We start from the raw sequence: 25,000 nt of genomic DNA on the forward strand, positions 1-25,000 counted from the left end.
CTAAGAGGGTAGGATGGTAAACTTATTGTAGCATTTCACTGTATGGCATAGATGTGTCTAACATTTGAGTACTGAAAAAGCCAAATACAAGTCTCCCTGATCACACACACACACACACACACACTCACAGAGACCATAACACACATACTCACACACACACCAACATGTCCTCTGATCCTCGCTCTGTAACGCCGCGGTCTGCGGATTGAAAAATGCGCTGAAAGACGGGGAGGAGCCGAAGAGCCGTTGTTTTCATATGAAATTTAAAGGAAACTGAGGAGATCACTAATTTGTGTACAGTTTATAGAGAATCACATAATTTTTAGGGGGGGGGGCTGAGTAGAAATGGCCTAGCGAAGCCCATGCTCTACTCAAATTGGTGATCTCCCCAGTCCCCTTTAAATTGTATATAAAAACACCGGCAGATATTCGCGTTCTTCAATCCGCAGACCACGGCGTCACAGAGCGAGGATCAGAGGACAAGTGTGTGTGTGTGTGTGTGTGTGTGTGATCAGGAAGACTCGTATTTGGTTTGTTCAGTACTCAAATGTTTACCATCCTACCCTGTTAGTCAAACCTTTATTTTAATTAATTAATTAATTAATTAATTAATTAATTAATTAATTAATTCATTAATTAATTAATTAATTCATTAATTAATTAATTAATTAATTAATTAATGTTTACCATTTACCCCCATTAGGGGCTGAGCCCCCCTTAAATGAAAATCCTAGAATCGCCCCTGGCAAAGAGTTAAATGGCTTCGACTTGGGGCGTAAATACATTCTAATGTAGCGAGTGTCAGTATTTAGGAACACATATCATCTGAAATATATGATCGATATGGAACAGAATAATACACGAGACCATTCAGCAACGGGTTAATGTTTATAATTGCGCTTCACCGGTTAGTGACGTCATGTTCCGGGAAAACTGAAGTTGTGTGGTCGGTGTCGGTCACAGCGGCGAGACACTGCTGGTTTTGTTCCGGAAATTATTCATTTACAAATTAAGCACTGTTTGGGGACAATATCCAGACTTGGACCAGGACTGACTGCAATATTTGAAGGGATAATGGACCGGTCTTTCTCCGAGAAAGCTATCATAAAAGAAACCGCCGCCAATGTAATCACTCAATAAAAACCTTAAAATAATAAAAACGTCGTCTGATTGCATTAAATAAAAAATCAACATTATGCAGACTCTCCAGCTTGCTCATCATTTTGGTTAGAAAGTATTAAACCGATTAAACTAACTAAATACTAGATTGTGACATACAAAGGTGAGTTATTGTACAGTTTTATCCCCGAATTCGGCACCGTGTTCTGACAATCTAACTCATAAGAGTAAACCCTCCCCAACCCTAAAAGTCAGTGTGGGGGAAGCATTGTGGGGGAAGATCTCTCAGATCGTCTGAACACCGCTCGAACCGGGTTTTACATGGAAATTACATTTAGCACCTCTTTGGGGAAGAAAGGCGAAGGGATCGCCTCAAAAACATCCTAAAACTTCCCCTATTTTAATCTGCTGCGATATCTGATTGGGACTGGGGAGCCACGCCCCTATGTGAAGGGGGGGAGTTACCAATAAAGTTCAGTTACATAGCTGCAATGCTGGTGTCCGGGTTTTTCCTGAAACAACATGGTGTTAGAAATGGGATAGAACTGTCTTCACCGGCTCATATGCTGCCGAATAGCTCCATAAGCACCGCGGGAGAAGAAAACGACAAGGTAAAGCCGTAGTTTATTCTGTTTCCAACCAGAGAGAAAAAAAGCAAAGCCAGCAAGCGGATCACCACGTGCTTACCCACCGCACTGTAAGTAACGAGCGGGGGAGGGGCGCGGTTGCCTGGCGACCGGGGTCCTTGGAATAGGCAGTGAGACGCTCACAGAAGCATATTATGAATTCGGAGACTGATTAAAAAGCCAAAGTTCGAAGAGGGTCTGGAAGAAGAGCGTGGAAATGATGAAACTGTGCAGAACAAATTCAAAGAGTATTTCACTGGCAAAATAAATGTGATCTATGAGAGAGCAAAGTTTAACTCCAGAAAGCAAGAGCCTGATGAACCAGTTAATGACTTTATCACTGCATTGTATTCATTGTCAGAACGCTGTGGACCTCTGAGAGATGAATCAGGGACAGAATTGTCGTCGGAAATTTAACAAATTTCCAAATTTAAGCAAATTTAACATTGGAAAAAACAATAACTATGGCCAGACAGAGTGAAACAGTGAAAAAACAGCAAGCTGAACTTAGGCAGGAGGAAGACGAAGACCTAAAGATAGAGGTTGTACATAAAGAGAAATACAGTCAGGATTTGTCCAAAAAGCCAAACAAATCAGGAAAGGGAAGAAATTGGCCAAGTTTCCAGAATAAACACAAGGATAAATCAAACAAATCATACTGCATGAGATGTGGAAAAACACCATACCATGTAAAGGATCTCTGTCCAGCCAAGGATGCAGTGTGTCATCAATGCAATAGAACAGGCCACTATATGAGTCAATGCCATTCAAAGACTGTGCTTCATGAGGTTAAAGAGGACTATGATTTAGCCGAAGAGCAAGCCTTCCTCGGAGCTATAGATTCAAATACTCAAGGCTGGTGCACGACTGTTCAGATTTTGGAGCAGCCAGTAAAAATGAAAATGGAGACGGGGGCAGACGTCACAGCGTTACCAGAAGCTGTCTTCACACTGTTAACCTCACACAGAAACACTGGCCTAATGAAAACACAGAAAACACTGATGGGACCAGGGAGACATGTTCTGGATGTGAAAGGGGTTTTTTCTGCCACCATTTCCAAAAATGACAAAAATATAAAGGAAGACATCTATGTGGTCAAAAATCTCTTCACACCACTCCTGGGCAGACATGCCATTGAAAAGCTTAACCTCATAACGAGACTAGATAACATTACAGAATGTCCATGGCGGGTGAAATATCCAAAACTGTTCACAGGCTTAGGGGAGCTGAAAGAGGAATACAGTATCAAGTTACAACCCCGTGCAACACCATATTCTGTAAATGTATCAAGACGGATCCCGGTACCTTTAATGGATAAAGTCAAGGAAGAGTTGTCTAGGATGGAGAAGCTTGGCATCATCCGGAGGGTTGAGGGACCCAGCGTCTGGTGTTCGGGAATGGTTTTAGTACTCAAGCCTGACAACACGCTGAGAATTTGTGTTGATCTCACAAAACTGAACAATGCTGTTAGGCAGTGGGCCACACCCTAGGCCAGTTAGGCACAGCAAAGATCTTCACGAAATTAGATGCCAATTCTGGATTTTGGCAGGTCCGTTTGGCTAAAGAGTCCCAACAATTGACTACTTTTATTACGCCGTTTGGGCGTTATTCTTTCAAAAGGCTACCATTTGGGATCTCTAGTGCACCAGAATTGTTCCAGATGAGAATGTGTCAGATTTTGGAGGGACTGGAGGGAGTTGTTTGTCACATGGATGACATTCTCATTTTTGGAAGATCTCCCGAGGAACATAACATCAGACTAGATTAACAGACGCTTAACAAAATGAAATGCGAATTTGCAAAGACAGAAGTCAAGTTTCTAGGACACAGGTTGTCTTCAGCTGGGTTACCACCGGACCTGGACAAACTGGCTGCGAAAATATGCGTGAACCTACTAATGTGTTGGAGGTACTCAGCTTTCTGGGAATGATGAACCAACTGGGGAAGTTCATTCCAGACCTAGCTGAGAAAACGAAGCCCCTGCGTGACCTCCTCTCACAGAAAAGTCTGTGGTCCTGGGACGTTCCACAGCAGGGGTCATTCGCAATGCTGAAAAAAGAGCTCATCACAACACCAACTCTGGCGCTTTTTGATCCAAGCAAGGACACTAAAGTTGCGGCAGATGCGTCGTCTTTTGGTCTGGGAGGAGTGATCTTTCAAAAGTTCAATGATGCATGGAAACCCACAGCATACGCATCTAGAGCGTTGACTCCAACTGAGCAGAGGTATGCCCAGATAGAGAAGGAGACCTTGGCTTTTGTATGGACATGTGAACGTTTCAGCTGTTACCTCATTGGAAAGCATTTCCTTCTCGAAACAGACCATAAGCCACTTCTGAGTTTACTGAGCATAAAACATCTGGAGGACTTACCACCACGGCTGCAAATGTTCAGAATGAGACTCATGAGATATTCCTATGAGATTAGCCATGTTCCAGGGAAACAGTTTGTTACTCCTGACACATTGTCCAGGATGCCCTGTGTGAACAATGCAACAGATGCTGAATCAGCTCTCATGGAAGATACAAATATCTACCTTGCCCAAATAAGACAAAGCTTTCCAGCTTCAAAGAGCCAACTGGAAGTAATTCGACAGGAGCTAAAGAAAGACTCTTAATAATAATAATGCTATGTTAGGAAAGCATGTCATGTAAACACTTGAGAAATTAATACAATTACATGTTTCTTTTATGCCAGAATAGTTAAATACTGGGGGTTTCAAAGTCCGTTGTTTGGAAAAGGGGAGATGTTGTGACATCTGATTGGCGTGATTGCTACTGATTGGCGTGATTACTGGGGAGCCAATGTGAAGGGGGGGAGTTACCAATAAAGTTCAGTTACATAGCTGCAACGCTGGTGTCTGGGTTTTTCCTGAAACAACATAATCCACTAACAAACATCCTGCTGTCTATGTATATTGATGTATATTTAAGCTGTGAAACAATTAACGAACAATATTAAATCAGATAGTATAATCTAGCCATGGGGGTCACAGTCCAGTGACTTCTGTGCCGGTCCCAAGCCCGGATTAATAGAGAGGGTTGCGTCAGGAAGGGCATCCGGCATAAAACATTGCCAAATTTAACCATGCGAATCGTCAGTACTCTAAATTTCATACCCGATTGGTCGAGGCCCGGGTTAACAACGACCGCCATCGGCGCTGTTGACCTACAGGGCGCTGGTGGAAATTGGGCTACTGTTGGTCGAAGAAGTAGAGGAGGAAGGAGAGTGCATAGACAGAGAGAGAAGTGGAAAGGTAAGAGTATAGGACTGAGAATAGGAACTCTGATTGTTGGTACTATGACAGGGAAAGGTAGAGAGCTGGCTGATATGATGAAGAGAAGGAAGGTGGATATACTGTGTGTACAGGAGACCAGGTGGAAGGGTAGCATGGCTTGTAGTATAGGAGCAGGATTCAAGCTGTTTTATTATGGTGTGGATAGTAAGAGAACTGGGGTAGGTGTGGTCCTGAAGGAGGAGTTTGTGAGGAATGTTCTGGAGGTGATGAGAGTGTCAGACTGGGTGATGAGTCTGAAGTTAGATATTGAAGGGGTGATGTTGAATGTTTTTAGTGGTTATGCCCCACAGGTAGGTTGTGAGTTAGAGGAGAAAGAGAGATTCTGGAGTGTATTAGATGAGGTGATAGAGAGTATTCCAACAGGTGAGAGAGTGGTGATAGGAGCAGATTTTAATGGACATGTTGGTGAGGGGAACACAGGTGATGAGGAGGTGATGGGCAAGTTTGGAGTTAAGGAAAGGAACCTTGAAGGATAGATGGTAGTGGACTTTGCTAGGAGGATGGACATGGCTGTGGTTAACACTTATTTTCAGAAGAGGGAGGAGCATAGAGTGACTTACAAGAGTGGAGGTAGGAGGACACAGGTAGACTACATCCTATGTAGAAGAGGCAATCTGAAAGAGATTAGTGACTGTAAAGTGGTAGTGGGAGAGAGTGTAGCCAGACAGCATAGGATGGTGGTGTGTAGGATGACTTTGATGGTCTGTAAGCAGAGGTCAAAGATAGAGATGGAGAAGAAAACCAAGTGGTGGAAGCTGAAAAAGGAGGAATGTGAGGAATTTAGACAGAAGTTGAGGCAGGCTCTGGGTGGTCAGGTAGTGCTGCCAGATGACTGGGAAACTACAGCAGAAGTGATCAGGGAGACAGGAAGAAAGGTGCTGGGTGTGTCATCTGGAAGGAGGAAAGAAGATAAGGAGACTTGGTGGTGGAATGAGGAAGTTCAGGATAGTATTCAGAGGAAGAGGTTAGCCGAGAAGAAGTGGGGCATGGACAGGACTGAAGAGAATAGACAGGAACACAAGGACTTACAGCACAGAGTGAAGAGGGAGGTGTCTAAGGCCAAGCAGAAGGCGTATGATGAGTTGTACACTAGGTTAGACACTAGAGAAGGAGAGAAGGACTTGTACAGGTTAGCTAGGCAGAGGGATCGAGATGGGAAGGATGTGTGGCAAGTTAGAGTTATTAAGGATAGAGAGGGAAAGGTGCTCACAAGTGAGGAGAGTGTACAGAGGAGATGGAAGGAGTACTTTGAAGAGCTGATGAATGAGGAATATGAGAGGGAACAACGAGTAGAAGGGGTGAACTCTGTGGAACAGGAAGAAGATAAGATTAGAAAGGATGAAGTCAGGAAGGCTTTGAAGAGGATGAAAAGTGGAAAGGCAGTTGGTCCTGACAACATCCCGGTGGAGGTCTGGAAGGGTCTAGGAGAGGCGGCAGTGGAATTTTTAACAAGTTTGTTTAACAGGGTTTTAGAGAGTGAGAAGATGCCTGAGGAATGGCGAAGTGTATTAGTGCCAATCTTTAAGAATAAGGGTGACGTGCAGAGTTGCAGCAACTATAGGGGGATAAAGTTGATGAGCCATACAATGAAGCTCTGGGAAAGAGTAGTGGAAGCTAGGTTAAGGAAGGTAGTGGAAATTTGTGAGCAGCAGTATGGCTTCATGCCCAGAAAGAGCACAACAGATACAATTTTTGCTCTGAGAATGTTGATGGAGAAGTATAGGGATGGTCAGAGAGAGTTGCACTGTGTGTTTGTAGACTTGGAGAATGCGTATGACAGGGTGCCAAGAGAAGAGCTGTGGTACTGTATGAGGAAGTAGCAGAGAAGTATGTCAGAGTGGTGCAGGACATGTATGAGAGGAGCAGGACAGTGGTGAGGTGTGCTGTAGGGCAGACAATAGGAGTTCAAAGTGGAGGTGGGACTGCATCAGGGATCGGCTCTGAGCCCCTTCCTGTTTGCTATGGTGATGGACCAGTTGTCAGAGGAGGTCAGACAGGAGTCTCCTTGGACAGTGATGTTTGCAGATGACATTGTGATCTGTAGTGAGAGCAGGGAACAGGTGGAGGAAAACCTGGAGAGGTGGAGGTTTGCACTGGAGAGAAGAGGAATGAAACTCGGTTGTAGTAAGACTGAGTACATGTGTGTGAATGACAGGGAGGGAAGTGGAACAGTAAAATTACAGGGTGAAGAGGTGAAGAAGGTACAGGAGTTTAAGTACTTGGGGTCAACAGTCCAGAGTAATGGAGAATGTGGGAAAAAGGTAAAGAAGCGAGTGCAGGCAGGTTGGAATGGGTGGAGAAAGGTGTCAGGAGTTCTGTGTGATAGAAAAATTTCAGCAAGAATCAAGGGGAAGGTGTACAGGACTGTGGTGAGACCAGCCATGCTGTATGGTTTAGAGACAGTATCACTGAGACAGAGACAGGAGTCAGAGCTGGAGGTAGCAGAGCTGAAGATGTTGAGGTTCTCTTTGGGTGTGACAAGGTTGGACAGGATTAGGAACGAGTACATCAGACGGACAGCTCACGTTGGACGTTTGGGGGACAAAGTTAGGGAGGACAGATTAAGATGGTTTGGACATGTCCAGAGGAGGGAATGTGACTATATTGATAGGAGAGTGTTGGACATGGAGCTGCCAGGCAGGAGGAAAAGAGGAAGGCCAAAGAGGAGGTTTATGGATGTAATAAATGAGGATATGAAGCTAGTGGGTGTAAGTGTTGAGGATGCAGAAGATAGGGATAGGTGGAGAGAGATGATTCGCTGTGGCGACCCCTGAATGGAAAAGCCGAAAGAAGAAGAAGATTAAATCAGATATTATATCAAAACTACTGTAGTAGGCGGAGGCTCCTGTAAAGCTTTTTTATATGCCATTTAATGTCAAAGAAATGCGCTACATAAACTCGGATGAATGTGGGAAATAAGATTCAGAGCGCACGAGTTTACAGTACTGTACATAGCAGCAGGCTGCGAGAGTGAGATGCCGCAGTGATTATTAAACAGAGACCATGTTCAGATAGATAGATATATTTCATATTTAGAAGTGTTTTAGAGAATATATAAACATAACATGAGATAATATATAAGTGCTACAGTAACGATCAAACGCGTATGATGTAAAAACTATTAATAACTGAGCCATAAAAATGTTAGAGCCATTTGACCAGTCCATGAACAAATTTTTACATATTGCTATAATATTATAACAATGGCTTAAAATAGCTTTTAGGCACAATATGTTTTATCCATTACACTCAAAACAAGTGCGTAAGTAGAAGAAGGGCGAATTTGTAGAATCTTAAGATTTTTTTTAAACGTATCCTGATGGATGCTCGCGCTCTGTGTTCAGCTTCCTGCAGGGCAATGCGTTCTTCCCGCTTCCATCACGTGCAATAAAACCTCACACCATGAAATTATGACATTGAAAACTCACAGCTGAAAATGTTAAATATGAATTCCACACGTTTACTTTCTTTGTTGCTTGCTTTAATCTGCTTCTGAGAGAAATTCCGTGGCCAAGCACATCATTTAATGTGTTTGACTTCATGCAACAGTATTAAACACATGCAATATAGGGATTAAGTTGTAATGTTTTATTTATAATGCCATATACATCAACGTGTTTGGAGTAATGTTCAAAGCAGATAAGTTATACCTACCTTATTATTAAAACAGGTAGATGCGCATGCAATGAGTAAAGTTTCACTTTTATGCGTATTCTCAACGTAGCTTAATGCATTAAGTCATTTTATTAATACATTAATTTCACTATACACAAATAGGCCTAATATATTATTCATCACTCTAAACACGTTAATGTAAATAATGACATTATTCTCAAAATATTACGAATTTAATCCCGTATTGCTATGAATCTCGTGATCCAAGCACATCATTTAATGTGTTTGACTTCATGCAGCGCTTCGCAGACTGATCGGTTTATGACATCAAAGTAGCCTAGTGCAAGAACAGACTGCTCCGTAAGCTTTTAATTAGCTTTTGTGGTACTTTGATATCATACGCCAATTGCTCTCCGCAGTGTCACCTTATGTTGATCGATTTCAATGTACATGAAACACGACTGCCGCCTACTGGTTTCGTCTTTCCTGCGCGAGAGCGTCACTCGCAATGCCGCACAATGCCGCACAATGCCGCGAGTCGTCGCGGGATTCCTGTCCCTCTGATGCGCATTCTTAACTGCCACATCTGTATCTTACCCCTGCTCTTTATTATTATAAAAACAAAGAAAAAATACATTACATTAGAAAAGGAATTATAGTCATGGATTATGAAGTCTGAAAAGCCTTTTTATGAAACTAGGAGGTATCAGCTTTCTCCTTAGATGTGACTATGACCTTAAAACCAAACTCCCTGTTAAGTTACCTGCATTCCATCAACAGCTTTTACTTTATTGGAAATGAAGACTAATGACTAATATAATCATGACTTGGCAATGAATGTAATAACTATTCTTGAAAAGTTATTTTTTTCTACAAGAACAGATTTCTGAAAATGAAACCAAACTTGTGTATATTTCATAAAGAGTTATATCAGCACTTTTCATCTGTGTAATGAATAGAGAAGAGGAATGTCTTGATTCTGTCTGACTTGGTTGAGGAACTTGAACCTGCTGAGCATCGCAGGTGTTCTTTTTGTTGTTGTTATTGTTTGTGTGATTTCTTTAAATGGTTCATCTGTTGCATTGGATTCAGGCTTTTTTTGTTTGTTTAATTGATTTAATTTTAATGTAATTTTTTATCCTCTGCCTATGCTTTCTCTCATGCACCACGAGAATCAGGCAGAGGTGGTGGCATAGGTCTGCTGTTGTCCCGGAGATGGTGTTTCACACCTCTCCCCTTGTCTCATCTAACCGTCTCTTCTTTTGAATTCCATGCAGTTTCAGTTACATCTCCAATCAATCTCTCCATCATTGTCATCTACCATCCTACTGGTCCCCTTGGAGACTTCATGGAAGAAATGGACACACTCCTCAGCATCTTCCCTTCTGACAGCACCCCTCTGATGGTCCTTGGACATTTCAACCTCCCATCCGACAAGCTTCAGACTTCTGGCCTTCTGACTCTTCTGAATTTGTTCTCCTTGTCATTTAACAGCTGCTGTTTAATACACAAGGGAGGAAACATCTTGGACTTGGTCTTCACCTGCCCTTCCCCAGCTACCGACATGACTGCTACCCCACTTCACATATCTGATCATCACTTGGTATCCTTCACTATCATTCTCCCTGTCCTACCCAAACGTAACTCCCAGCATCCCTCTCTCATCCGTCGGAACCTGCCCTCTATCTCTCCTTCCTCTGTGAATGTGTATTTTACATCCAGAACACAAGCAGAAAAATCAAATGAATTAAAAAGTTGATCTTTTATTTTTCTAGAGTGTGATCCTAATAGGTTTAAAATGTTGTACTGTACTGGCTTTATTACTGTTTATTAGGGATTTAATGAGAGGATGCTTCATATGAAACAAACAGATAGAACTTTACAGTGCTAAAGTCACAAGATATCATTTGATCATTTACAATTCCTTTTTTTACTAGTTTCTTGTCTGACATCTAATATTTAACATTTACTCTTTAATCAGTGTAAAATGCCTCATGAGTTTTTCTTACAAAATAAAAATGACTGTTTTTTGTGCAGCTGGATTGTGTGCTAGTAAAACAGATGATGGAGTAACAATGTGGTAATGTGCAGAAATTTTACACAAAACTCTACACACATTATTCTGGATCACACAATCTCACAGATGATCCGTAAAAAGGCAACCAGAACCCAGCATATAGAGGCTGAGTGAATGTGGTGTGGACTCTGTGGAGGAGCTTCATGGTGTCAGAGATGCTGTAGAAGGACAGAGTTCCTGCACTGTGATCCACATAAACTCCTATTCTGGAGGGTGATGGAACTCTGAGATCAGTTTTAATCTTGTTATGATAGAAAGAAAGAGAAGAAGAAGAACACTCCAGACTCCAGGACTGATTGTTGAATCCAAACTCACACTCATTACCCCGTCCTTTCCTGCTGATGTCTTTATATAAGACTGAAATGGACACACCAACACCACCGCTCCACTCCACCTCCCAGTAACAGCGTCCACACACACTCTCCTTACACAACACCTGAGACCAGGTGTCAAATCTCTCTGGATGATCAGAGTACTGCAGCTCTCTCTTACTGCCTCTCACCACTCTGTTCTTCTCAGACAGAATGAGGTGAGGATGTGTCGTGTTGGGATCCAGAGTCAGATAACAGAAATCTAAAATAAAAGAGAAAAACAAACTGAACAATGTGAACATGTTGGGTTTAATAGTGTTTGTGTGTGTGTGTGTACTTAATGTACATGTGTGTGTATTTGTGTGTAATTACACTTCTGCTTGTTTCTGTGTGTATTTGTGTATTTGTGTGTGTGTGTTAAACGTACAGTTCAACTCTTCTCTGCTCTGTGGCTCTGGTGGTGAAATGATCTGAACTGCTGCAGCTGTGGAGAGAAAAATGGAAATGAAGACAAAAAGCATCATCAGGTTGTGTAAAAGATGGAAACAGTTGAAAGTGATACAGTCAGTTTATTCATTTGAAATCAGTATTTTACTTCAAAGTGTCAGGTGAGCAAACTGGCTGCACCTTCTTCTGCTTCTCCTGGATTCTCTGCTGGAATTTCATCTGCTCCTCCTTTAACTCACTCTGAGGAAAAATAAAATATATCTCACTGTGTGTGCATTATGAGTTTCTGAGCTCAGTGGATGAACATTAACTGATGATAAAAGGATAAAGTTCACTCTGGTTCTATGTAACACTTTATTACAATGTAATAGACTGGATGTTTGGTGAAGTTCATAGATATAAAACATTGACAAATCATCCAGGACTAGGATTGGGAACCACAGGGTTACAGCAAACTTTAATAACTCATTTGCACATGGACACATTTTAAATATAAACATAAATAATATAAGACTTATTTTTCTCACCCCTTTCTCAGTTCTGTAAGCTTTAACTGAGACAGTGTCGTGGCTTTTGTGTTCATCCATCATACACAGATAACAGATGAAGGTTTGATCAGTACGACAGTAGATCTCCAGCACTTTATCATGTTCAGAGCAGATCTTCTCTTGTAGATTTCCAGAAGCTTCAATTAATGTGTGTTTATTCAATCCAGAAACTTCATAGTGAGGTTTCAGATGAGTTTCACAAAAGGATGCCAGACACATCAGACAGGACTTGACAGCTTTGTGTTTTCTCCCGTTGCAGAAATCACACTCCACATCTCCAGGTCCAGTGTAACAGTGAGCAGGAGAAGCAGCTTGGACTTCAGTCTTCTTCAGTTTCTCCACCACTTCAGCCAGCATGTTGTTTCTGCGTAGAACAGGCCTTGGAGTGAAAGTGTCTCTGCACTGAGGACAGCTGTAGACGCCCTTCTGATCCTCCTGATCCCAGCAGCCATTAATACACACCTTACAGTAACTGTGACCACAGGGGATAGTCATCGGGTCCTTCAGGAGATTCAGACACACTGGACAGACGAACTGATTCTGATCGACTAAAATACTGGCCTCAGCCATTTTCCTGAAAACAGACAGAGACAGAGAGCCTCAGCAATCAGGTTTGTTTTATCTAAAATGTGGAGTTACTTCCTGGTTCTGTGAGAGAGATAAAGGGATGGAGAGAGAGAAGAGGAGGGAGGAGCACAAACACAGAGAGGCTATGAACACTCCTCTGTTAATCATTTCATTTTGCATTAGTGCATAAATATAACATTTACATTTGCTGCATTTGGCAGACACCCTTATCCAGAACAAGAAACAAAAATGTTTCGAAGTTTCTATCAATAAATTCATCACTTGTTTGCTAAGTCACAGACCAAGTCTCCGATCCATCGTGCAGTGTGAACACAGCAGCAGCTGAATGCTACCCTAGATAGTCATGCAGTGTGATAACAATGGTGATCTGACCACTTTGAAAATCATGCAGTGTGAACTTGTGTCACTGTGCACACAGGACCAGACCACCAGAGGGATCCCTCCCTGAATATTGACTGTGTACATCTGGTTTCTTTTAAGCAGCGTGCTTCCTCTATTCTACTGGAAGTATCGTCTCCTCATGTCACGTACTAAGCCTTGTGATTTACCTGCCTAGTGTATTCATGTGTATGATCTCTGCTTGTTTTCCTGGTTATCCGAGTTTCATCTTTTATTTCGATTTTGACGCTACTATTTGCTTTTCCGGTTTTGATCCTCTACCTGCTTTACGGTTTCCGATTCTGCCTGCTGTTCTAAATAAATCTGCTTATGGATTCAGACACTCACGCCTCCAGCCAGTCCTTACAGGATACTTCGCCACATGACAGCAGCTCTGTGGCGTCAGTGCGTCCTCATCCAGGCCTATCAGACGGAAGTGGATACGCTAAAGCCTGCAAACCAACAGGTCCAACAACAGCCGACCAGCCAAGCTACTGCTACCACGTCAGCATCCGGTTCACGCAGTGAGTTACCATGCTTCGCTTTACAGGAAAAGTTTGATGGCTCCGCTGATCAATGCCAAGGATTTCTACGGCAATGCGATAACTTTTTCCAACAACAGCCGGAAGCCTACAGCAGTGAAGCAACCAGGTGCGCATTTGTTATCCTTTCTCATGGGTAAAGCACTGGATTGGGTGTTGGCTGTCTGGGATTCAGACACCCAGGTAAAAATGTCTGCTAACTATTTTGCAAACCAGATAAAGGAAGTGTTCGAATACCCCGCGGGGGGCAGAGACATTTCGGTTCAGTTACTGGAGCTGTGCCAAGGCTCGGACTCAGCGGCCGAGTATGCTATCAAGTTTCGCACACTAGCGGCACAATCTGGGTGGAACGTACCTTCACTCATGGCAGTGAAATCGAACAACTTCAAGGAGCCAAGTTCTTCACCAAGCTGGACCTGCGCAGCGCCTATAATTTGATGCGGATCAGAGAGGGGGATGAATGAAAAAGGGCTTTCCACACCACCCATGGCCACTATGAGTATCTGGTAATGCCATACGGTCTCACGAACACCGTGTTCCAGTCCCTCATCAATGAGTTCTTCAGAGACATGCTAAACCGCTACATCATCGCTTACATAGACAATATCCTGATCTACTCCCCCAAACTAGAACAACACGTCACACTTGTTCGAGCTGTCCTCCGTCGCCTAGCTGACCATCACCTAAACGTCAAGCTAGAGAAGTATGAGTTTCACTGCCTGTCTGTGACTTTCCTGGGTTACATCATATCCTGGGGGGGGTTGGCTGGTAGAGATGGACCAGAGCAAGGTGTCAGTGATCACGGCATGGCTGAAGCTATCTACTATCAAAGACTTACAACGATTTTTGGTCTTTGCCAACTTCTACCGCAGATTTATACGTAACTACAGCACTGTTGCGAGCCCCCTCATGTCTCTATTAAGAGGGAAACCACGCCACCTCAGGTGGACTGATCAGGCTGAACAAGCCTTCCTTTGTCTGAAACAAAGCTTCACCTTGGCTCCCATCCTCTGTCACCCAAGACCTGATCTACCCTTCATTGTTGAATTAGACGCATCTAGCAGTGGGATCGGGGCAGTTTTATCTCAACGACAACCCAGTTCAGGGAAAGTACAGCCATGTGCATTCTTTTCAAGGAAGCTCACACCTGCCAAAGTGAACTATGACGTGGGGAATCATGAACTTCTGTCTATGAAGGCTGCCCTAGAGGAGTGGAGGCACTGGCTGGAGGGAGCCAACCATCCATTCCTAATAATCACAGATCATCGTAATCTCACATACCTCAGAGAGGCCAAGCAGCTGAACCCTCGTCAGGCCAGGTGGGCACTGTTCTTCTCCTGGTTCAGGTTTTCAGCCATGTACCGACCAGGCTCTAAAATCAGTAAAGTGGATGCTCTCATGGATTCTGGATGCTCAGAATCCATGACACCACAGACCAACCTGTTGTTCCCAAACCTATCCTCCCTCCAACGGTCCTCATAGCCCCTGTCCAGTAGAATATACTATGGGAGATTGAACAGGCCCAAAGCTCAGAGGTGCCTCCTTCCAACTGTCCACCAGCCAAGATGTTCGTTCCCACGGGACTTCATACTCGAGTGATACAAGGGACTCACGAAAGCCCCAGCACCGTTCACCCAGGTATACAGAGGACAACGCAGGTGCTACGACAGATTCTGGTGGCCGTCCCTTCACCAGGACGTTGAGGAGTTCGTCTGTTCCTGCGCCATATGTGCGCAATCACGAACCAGCCACCAACTACCTGAGGGCCTCCTGGAGCCATTACCTATTCCCCAGCGTCCTTGGTCCCACCTCTCAGTAGACTTCTTGACTGACCTTCCAGAATCACATGGCTTCACTACTGTCATGGTTATTTTTGATCGGTTCTCTAAGGGCTGTAAACCGGTTCCCATGAAAGGGCTCCCATCATCCTTGGAAACTGCTCAGGCTGTGTTCCAGCATGTGTTCCACAATTTCGGCCTGCCTGAAGACATCGTATCCGATCATGGAACACAATTCACGTCACATGTCTGGCAGGAGTTCTGCCGTCAGTTGGGTATCAACGTCAGCCTGAGTTCTGGTTACCACCCACAGTCCAATGGCCAAGTGGAATGTCTCAGTCAGGAGCTGGGGAGATTTCTCCATGCTTACTGCAGCCGCGATCAACAAAGGTGGAGTGAGTTCCTGCCCTACGTCATTCCTCTACTGGGCTGACCCCGTTCCAATGCATGCTGGGCTACCAAGCGCCACTCTTCCCCTGTTCAGGTGAATGCTCATGTGTCCCTAGCATGGATGAGTGTTCCAGAAAGAGTCAAGAGGTCTGGGAAAGGGCACATGTGAGACTCCAGAGTGTGGTGAGAAGGCAGGAAATCCAAGCAAAGGTGACGTCCTCATCCTGTTAACCAAGTGGGCCAAAAGGTATGGCTATCGACTAAGAACCTGAAATTAAAGTTAACCTGTAAAAAACTCAGCCCCAAATACATCGGCCCATTCAAAATCGTCCGGCAGATTAATCCTGTGTCGTACCGGCTAGAGTTACCTCCTGCTTACCGCATTTCACCTACCTTCCACATATTCTTGCTCAAATCCTATCACAACTCTATGTGCAATGCCCCTACGACTCTCGGGGGGATTTCTGTTACTGTGAACACAGGACCAGACCACCAGAGGGAGACCTCGTCTGAATATTGACTGTGTACATCTGGTTTCTGGTTTTTAGGCCTTTTTAGCAGCGTGCTTCCTCTATTCTACGTGAAGTATCATCTCCTCATGTCACGTACTAAGCCTTGTGATTTACCTGGATAGTCTATTTATGTGTATGATCTCTGTTTGTTTTCCTGGTTATTCGAGTTTCATCTTTTGTTTTGGTTTTGACGCAAATATTTGCTTTTCCGGTTTTGATCCTTTACCTGCTTTACAGTTTCCGATTCCGCCTGCTGTTCTAAATAAATCTGCTTATGGAATCAGACATTCACGCCTCCAGTGAGTCCTTACAACTTGGCATAAGACTTTGTGATTCCCTTGTGTTACTAGCCTAAGCCTTTTATTATGTTTTGGATTACCTACTCTCATTCATTCATGCCTCTCTCTAGGGTGACATTGCTGGATTCCCCTTTTGGATTTACCAGCTTTAACTGTGAAACAATTTTTTTTGGATTCTGGCCCTGTTATTGATTTTTTGGATTGTGACTTGTACTCTATCTGTGTTTTTCTTTGTGATTTTGCTTCTGTTTTTCTGCCTGGTCCTCTGTGTTTTCCCTTTTTTTCTGATTGGTTCTGAAAGGTTCAATTACTCAGTCTGAGAGAAAGACTTAGCCATGTCAGACTCAGAAGAAATTTCAGGGTCCTCTGGTAAGGCTATAGCCACAGAGTTTGAGAGGATTATGGCTTCCTTGAATAGTTTTAGCTCATCAATCAACACACACAGTCAAGCTCACCAGCAGGAGACACTTGCCTGCCATGACCAAATCCTTCAACAGCTAGCAGTTTGGCACCATGTGTTTCTTTTTCTGCCCTGCATGTTACACAAGACCCTCCTGTCCCAGCTCAACTTTAAAACATACATTCAATTGAGTGTATTGACACTAAATGTATCAGAGCTGAGATAACTTTATCTTCCAGTCTTCAAGGGTAGTGTCATAGAGTGTTAGATTTACCCTACAAGGGGGTTAAATTCTCCCACTAAAACTAAAAGGAATTGACTGCAGTTCTCAATAAAATGTGACTTTTTTCTCTTACATTAACATTTGTAAGTTACTCAAAATTACATCGGATTTAGAGCATAGGCGTGTAATAAATACTCCATCATGGCCCAACCTGCATTAAATATTATGCTGATCATAGAGACATGTCAAAAATAATTTCACTTGGATCACCAGAATTAGAAAATGCAGATGATTTCCGAAGTTAAAAAATTCTTTAGTTACTTTACAGTCTTCATTAAGGTGCCACAAAACGATTTATTTGACAAGCAGCATTTTAGTTAAATTAAACCCACATATATTATGACTTCCTTTCCTTCTGATCCCCTTATATGAGACTGATATTAACACCCAGGAACAGAAGTTACTTGAAATCATGGTGGCAGCAACCAACATCATTCCTTTGGGTCTGCTACACATGAGACTGTTCCAGCTCTGGATCAGAAGCAGAGATTTTCACCATTGAAAACACCCGTTGAGGGTCATAAGGGTTATGCATCATAGACTTTGTACCCATTTTATGTGGACTTGGTTTCTCAGCTTGGAGCCAACTCTTGGGAAGTGTCATTGTCTACTATCAGGACGGCCTGCATTCATGCCCTCTCTTCTAGTTATATGGTCTTGCTTGTGTGCATTTCTCTATGACATGACCTGCCAGAGCCGATCTTTTTTAAATTTTAAATTCTAATAATCATCTTTGTCTTTGAACTAGATGATATTTTTCTTATCTTAGGAAAAATCTACAGATACACAACTCAAAATAAAACAAAGACCGTAAGATTGCCAAAGACCGTAAAAGATTTGTCATAGGTATCCTACTGAGGACCTTATATAGTAGCTTGATGGAACTACTTCAAAATACCAGAGTCATCATTATAATTCTATTTTACTTTACTTTTGTAGTGTGTTCAACACAAAACCCAAACTTTTATGTGGTTTGAACCTGAAGGTTCAGTCAAATCCTGAATAGATTTCTGTTTAGTGTCTGAAAATAGGCTTAATTTAGAGTCCAACTCCTTAGTTTTTGTAGTCTAACAGATCATTGTTTAGTTTAACTAATTCTTAGACCTACATCCACTGTAACGATGCTTGCAGAACCAGAGCACCAGAGGGAGCCATCACCCGAATATTGACATTTGCAAACTCACTTCCTGTCTTTCTCGGGTATTTAAGCAGCACGCTGCCTATTGTTCCCTGTGAAGTATTGTTCTCTCTAGTGGATTACGTGCCAAGCCTTGTTTATTGTCCTGATTGCCTGTTACTGTTTTCTACGAGTCTCGGTTTTGCGGTTTTGGTTTCTGTTCGCTAGTTCTTGATTTTCCGGTTTTTGACCCTTTCGCTTATCCTGCCTCGAGTGCATCCTTACAGAATACTTCGCCTTCAGAGAATCCAGCGGATCCTCGTGCAACCATAGTTCGCCAAGGACATATGATCCGGTTCTACCAGGACCAGGTGGAGGCGTTAAAAGCCACCAACGCGCTGCTACGACAACGACAATCTCCCGCCGCAGCTCCAGTTCCGCCTCCACGCAGTGAAATTCCACGCTTCGCGCTGCCAGAAAAGTTTGATGGTGCCGCGGATCGATGCCGAGGTTTCCTGCGCCAGTGTGACAACTTTTTCTCTCAACAGCCGGAGGTATACTGCAGCGATAGTGTCAGATGCGCATTCCTTTTATCTCTGCTGACGGGCAAGGCGCTGGATTGGGCTTCGGCTGTGTGGGATTCGGATCCTCAGGTCAAGACCTCAGCTGATTACTTCGCGAATCTGATCAGGGAAGTGTTTGAGTATCCGGCAGGAGGTAAAGACATTTCTGTCCTATTACTGGAATTACGCCAAGGAACGGATACAGCTGCTGAGTTTGCTATTAAGTTCCGCACGCTCGCTGCTCAGTCAGGCTGGAATGAGGCGGCATTAATAGCGGTGTTTCGGGAAGGACTTACTAGAGAGCTGAAGGCGGAAATAGCGTGCAGAGACACTGATGTTACTCTCTCCCAGTACATATCCACTGCTATTCGCCTTGACAACCTGCGGCGCCAGCATCGTACTCGCACCCCCACACCTCGTTCCTCACCACGTGGCACTATGGAATACCACAGCCAGAAGGAGGAAGTCACCGAGCCTATGCAACTGGGGAGGTCTCATGTTTCTGAGGTTGAGCGTGAACGCCGTGTGCAGCTGCAGCTGTGCTTCTACTGTGGACAACCAGGTCACAGAGTCTTCCAATGCCCAGAGAAGCCTGCCACATCCCAGAGAGAAGTCGTGAAGCTGGTTTCTAAGGTTTCTCTTCCTGCCTACGTCCTTCACAATGACTCTCGTTTCCGGATCTGCTGATCCGGTTGACTCCGGATCAGCAGTGAACCTGATAGACAGCAACCTGGTCAGTGAGCTCGGCCTATCAACTATCCCATGCACTCCGCCGTTAAAAGTCACTGCCATAAATGATCAGCCCATTGGGGAGGGCCTTCTTACTCACCACACACCTCTCATGGAGGTTCAGATCGGATTATTTCACAGAGAAAGACTGAGATTTTTCGTTATTTCCTCACCATCAAACCCTGTCGTCCTAGGCCTTCCCTGGCTTCAACTTCATGACCCGGACATTTCATGGAAGGAGGGGGAATTAAAAAGGTGGTCTACCTTCTGCCTAGAGAACTGTTTTTGCAACCCGATAACCCGTCCATGCCTGTCCATGCCTTTCCACGTCTATCGAAAGCCCCGAATCATCGCTCCAAGTCACACTCCCTAAAGAATACCAAGATTTCCAAGAGGTCTTCAGTAAAGAAAAGGCCGCCAGATTACCCACACATCAACCCTGGGACTGTGCCATTGACCTTCTTCCGAACACCATGCCACCTAAGAATCGTATTTACCCCCTGTCACTTCCTGAAAAGCTTACTATGGAGGAATATATTGAGGAAGCCCTTGCAGCTGGATACATCCGCCCGTCTACCTCACCAGCGGCGGCAGGGTTCTTCTTCGTAGAAAAGGACGACGGCGGCCTTCGACCCTGCATTGACTTCCGAGGCCTGAACGCAATCACAGTCCCGTATCCTTACCCTCTTCCCCTGGTTCCCGCAGCCCTCGAACAGTTACAAGGAGCCAAAATCTTCACCAAGCTTGACCTGCGCAGCGCCTACAATCTCATCCAGATAAAGGAGGGCGACGAATGGAAGACAGCGTTTCACACAACACATGGACATTACGAGTATCTGGTCATGCCATATGGACTCACGAACTCCCCCGCCATCTTCCAGTCACTTATCAATGAAATGTTCAGGGATATGCTAAACAAATTCGTCATTGCTTACATAGATGACATCCTCATATATTCTGCCAGCCTAGATCAACACGTTTCTCATGTTCGTGCTGTCCTCCAACGCCTCACCAACCACAATCTCTATGTGAAACTGGAGAAATGTGAGTTTCACCGTTCCACAGTAACATTTCTAGGATATGTAATCTCGCATGAAGGAGTAGAAATGGACCAATCGAAAGTGTCCGCCATTACATCCTGGCCTGAACCTACCTCCATCAAGGGTTTGCAACGCTTCCTTGGATTTGCGAACTTTTACAGGAGATTCATCAGGAACTACAGTACCATTGCTAGCCCAATGACTTCACTGCTGAAAGACAAGCCCAAGAAATTAAAGTGGACTGATCATGCCAGAGCTGCTTTTCAGAAACTTAAGAAAAGTTTTTCTTCCGCTCCGATACTCCGTCATCCTAACCCTGAGCTGCCGTTCGTAGTGGAGGTGGACGCTTCGAGCTGTGGGATAGGGGCTGTGCTTTCTCAACGTCAACCTGAGTCCGGAAAACTGCATCCTTGTGCCTTTTTCTCCCAAAAGCTCACACCGGCCGAAATGAACTATGACATAGGGAACCGGGAACTACTATCGATAAAGGCTGCCCTGGAAGAATGGAGGCACTGGCTCGAAGGGGCCCGCCACCCGTTCCTGGTCCTTACCGATCACAGAAATCTGGCCTATCTTCGGGAAGCCAAGCGTCTCAACCCCTGGCAAGCTAGGTGGGCGCTATTCTTTACACGATTCAAGTTTTCAGTCTCCTACCGCCCCGGGTCTAAGAATGGGAAAGCAGATGCCCTGTCGCGAATCCATGAAACCCTGGAGCCACCATCCAGCCCAGATCCTTCCACCATCTGTCCAAGTAGCTCCTGTGCAGTTGGACCTGATGAGTGAAATTGAATGGGCTCAATCGACAGAGGCTCCTCCCCCAACATGTCCACTGACCAAAGTTTATGTACCCACAGGTTTCCGCCAACAAGTGTTACGATGGACCCATGAGAGCCTGAGTTCAGGACACCCCGGCACCCGTAGAACCATTCAGCTGGTACGACAAAGATTCTGGTGGCCATCGCTCAACCACGATGTCGAGGAATTTATCCGGTCCTGCTCGGTCTGCGCACAGTCCCGAACAAGCCGTCAGCTACCAGAAGGTCTACTTCAACCACTGCCAGTTCCACGCCGACCCTGGTCTCACATCTCAGTAGACTTTCTCACAGACCTCCCTGTCTCTCAAGGTTTCACCACAGTCATGGTTGTAATCGACCGCTTTTCCAAGTCCTGCAAGTTAATCCCCATGAAAGGTCTGCCTACTGCCATGGAAACAGCCACAGCCATTTTCCAAAACATCTTCCGTCACTATGGTTTACCCGAGGACGTTGTTTCTGATTGCGGCCCACAGTTCACATCTCGTGTGTGGTCGGAGTTTTGCAAACAACTCGGGATCAATGTCAGCCTCAGCTCTGGGTATCACCCCCAGTCCAATGGCCAAGCGGAGTGGCTTAATCAAGAAATTGGGAGGTTCCTAAGAACATACTGCAGCCGTGAGCAACACCGTTGGAGTGAGTTTCTCCCCTGGGCTGAGTATGCCCAAAACTTGTTGCGCCACTCCTCGACTGGCTTAACTCCCTTCCAATGTGTATTGGGCTATCAACCTCCGCTCTTTCCTTGGTCCGGGGAACCCTCGGATGTGCCTACAGTTGAAGACTGGTCAAGACGTAGTCAGGAGGTCTGGGAAAGAGCCCATGTTCGTCTCCAGAGAGCGATCCGACGAAAAGAGCTCCAAGCTAACCGGCATCGGCGTCCCCACCCAGGTTACCAAGTGGGTCAGAAGGTGTGGCTTTCTACTAGGAATATAAAACTAAAACTTCCTTGTCATAAGTTAAGCCCCAAGTTTGTTGGCCAGTTTAAAATTCTACGCCAAGTTAATCCAGTTTCTTTCCGCCTTGAGCTTCCAGCATCGTATCGTATCTCGCCTACCTTCCATGTGTCTTTACTCAAGCCCTTCCACGAGCCTCAAACCACCGGCCCCGCTATCACTGAACCTCCCCCACCACTGGACATTGAAGGCTCCCTTGCCTACCAGGTGCGCACCATCCTGAATTCCCGTCATCGAGGTGGCCGCCTTCAGTATCTGGTGGATTGGGAGGGTTACGGCCCAGAGGAGCGTTGTTGGGTTAATGCACAGGACATTCTCGACCCCTCGCTCACTGAGGAATTCCATCTGAGCTTCCCGAATCGACCTGCTCCTCGTCCACGGGGGCGCCCGCGTCGACGAACACCTGGAGGTGTTCCTGGGACCAGAACCAGAGCACCAGAGGGAGCCATCACCCGAATATTGACATTTGCAAACTCACTTCCTGTCTTACTCGGGTATTTAAGCAGCACGCTGCCTATTGTTCCTTGTGAAGTATTGTTCTCTCTAGTGGATTACGTGCCAAGCCTTGTTTATTGTTCCTGATTGCCTGCTACGTCTATGATCTTTGCCTGTTACTGTTTTCTACGAGTCTCGGTTTTTGCGGTTTTGGTTTCTGTTCGCTAGTTCTTGATTTTCCGGTTTTTGACCCTTTCGCTTAGCCATATAGATTCCGATTCTTGCCTGCCGTTTTGTGAATAAAGATCTGCATATGGATTCTACTACGCCTGCCTCGAGTGCATCCTTACATCCCCCTGTCTTAGGGAAAAGTGGTCACTGGAAATTTCATTCAAACCTCTTTAAAAGTGATCACTTCTTTCAAGAAATTAAAGAAATAACAAACATTTTTTATAAACTATTATATTTATATATTTTATTTTTTTTATTCTTTTTTTTAAAATATGGTACATCAGATCTCCATATCATTTGAAAAATTAATAAGCGGGTATAGTACAAAAAAACTGGATATCATTAAAGAAATAAACAATACATTTAACAATCAATTATAATGGAATTTTTAGGTCCCCAAAATCTCTTTTTTTATGTGCTAAAAGAAATTTCTGAATCTCACATTCTTCCAACTATCATGAAGCAGGGGATCATTACTCTCAATCCCAAACCTGGAAAGGATTAGAAAATTAATGGAAAACCTCAGGCCCATAACCCTGCAAAATTTTATCTTGTAACTACACTAACAGATTAAAAACCAGTAGGCAAATGATCTCAGACACACAGTTTTTTTTTTTTAAAGGTCGATGTATTTGTGATAGTAGACTTGATTTGAGCTTGACCTGCTGGACAATCATTATTTAATTCAAGAAGAAGTGTTGATTTTATTAAATGCAAACTTGTTTCATTCAAATTTGGTAATATTACTTTATAAGGACACTAATAGTTCTTCTAACAGTCTTATTACCACAGGGTTCATTGCCAAGATTCTCAGTTAACAAAGGAATTAAACATGGTTGTCCATCTCACCCCTGCTCTTTATTATTGCTGCAGTGGAACACTGACAGTGTTAGACAAACAACAGGCTGATGACACCAACATATTTATGAAAAACAGTAACCAAGTGAACAATAAATCCTCAGAACAATTTTCTTTTCTTCTCTATTCAGATTAAACCTTAAATTACTTTCAATTCATAACTCCCCTATGTCAATAATTTCTTATACTTTTGTAAAAGATACCAAGGGAGAGTAACTCACTAAACACTCAACATCTGGAATAATCTAGATATTTATAAGTCTATTTTGAATTCATGATCATAAACAGACATCTCTGTCATTGGCTGAATTTATCTTACATTATGTGACTGTTGTAATGTGTTTTATAGGAACAAGTCTTTATTTTAGAAAAGCTGGATGGAGAAAGCAGTATGGTCTGTCATGTACATTTTAGGTAATTACTGGAAACATAATGTCTCAGGATTTTTTTTTATTTAAGATACTGGACCAAAAACAGTATGATGGTGTTATCAAAGCATTCCCACAATCTATAATTCAAACATCTTAAAACTTATATAATCATCATGTAACTCCTCATCTTCCTCAGCTTTTGGGGAGTTAACCTGCTCTCACTAGTCCAATATTTCACAGTTTTATAATTAGGAAGACCTTTGTCAAAGATTTTTATCCTTTTTCCTCAAACAAAAATTCAAATTTCCCATTATTTCTCCAATGATGTTATGACATTTAGACCATTGATTTAATTGTTATGGAAATGTTTTAGATTTCCAATCTCACCCAAAGCAAAAGAAATCCATTTCAGAGTAATCAATGGTGTTTATCCATCCAAAGAATTTTTTAAGATGCTGTTTTGGTCTAGACTGTAACAGCTGGACATTCTGTTATAAACAAACTGAAACAACAAATCATTTATTTTATTAGAGTAAATTTGTCTGTGCATTTTGGGAAGATTTGCATTACTGGTTATTCCTAAATTTAACAATCTCTGTGATATTGCAAGAGAAAATATGATCTTTGGCATTTCTATAAAAGCTAGAACACATGATTTAGTGAATAATGTAATTAATATTC

General features: G+C 43.6%; 2 protein-coding genes across 2 annotated transcripts in view; both read right to left on the reverse strand.

Moving 5' to 3' along the window:
* The window catches only part of LOC131355178 (E3 ubiquitin/ISG15 ligase TRIM25-like), a 78,963-nt gene that overhangs the window by 17,255 nt on the left and 36,708 nt on the right, over window positions 1-25,000 (reverse strand). Inside the window, exon 7 of the mRNA XM_058393459.1 lies at window positions 11,481-11,529. Within this exon, the coding sequence (XP_058249442.1) occupies window positions 11,481-11,529 (49 nt within the window). The remainder of the gene's footprint in view (window positions 1-11,480; window positions 11,530-25,000) is intronic.
* LOC131355190 (stonustoxin subunit beta-like) overlaps window positions 24,858-25,000 on the reverse strand; it is a 1,685-nt gene continuing 1,542 nt past the window's right edge. The window contains exon 1 of the mRNA XM_058393471.1: window positions 24,858-25,000. This exon is cut by the window's right edge and continues 1,542 nt beyond it. The gene's annotated coding sequence lies outside the window, so the exon portion shown is untranslated.

This window comes from Hemibagrus wyckioides, linkage group LG06 (assembly GCF_019097595.1).
Source record: "Hemibagrus wyckioides isolate EC202008001 linkage group LG06, SWU_Hwy_1.0, whole genome shotgun sequence".
In the NCBI taxonomy this organism is placed as follows: Eukaryota; Metazoa; Chordata; class Actinopteri; order Siluriformes; family Bagridae; genus Hemibagrus; species Hemibagrus wyckioides.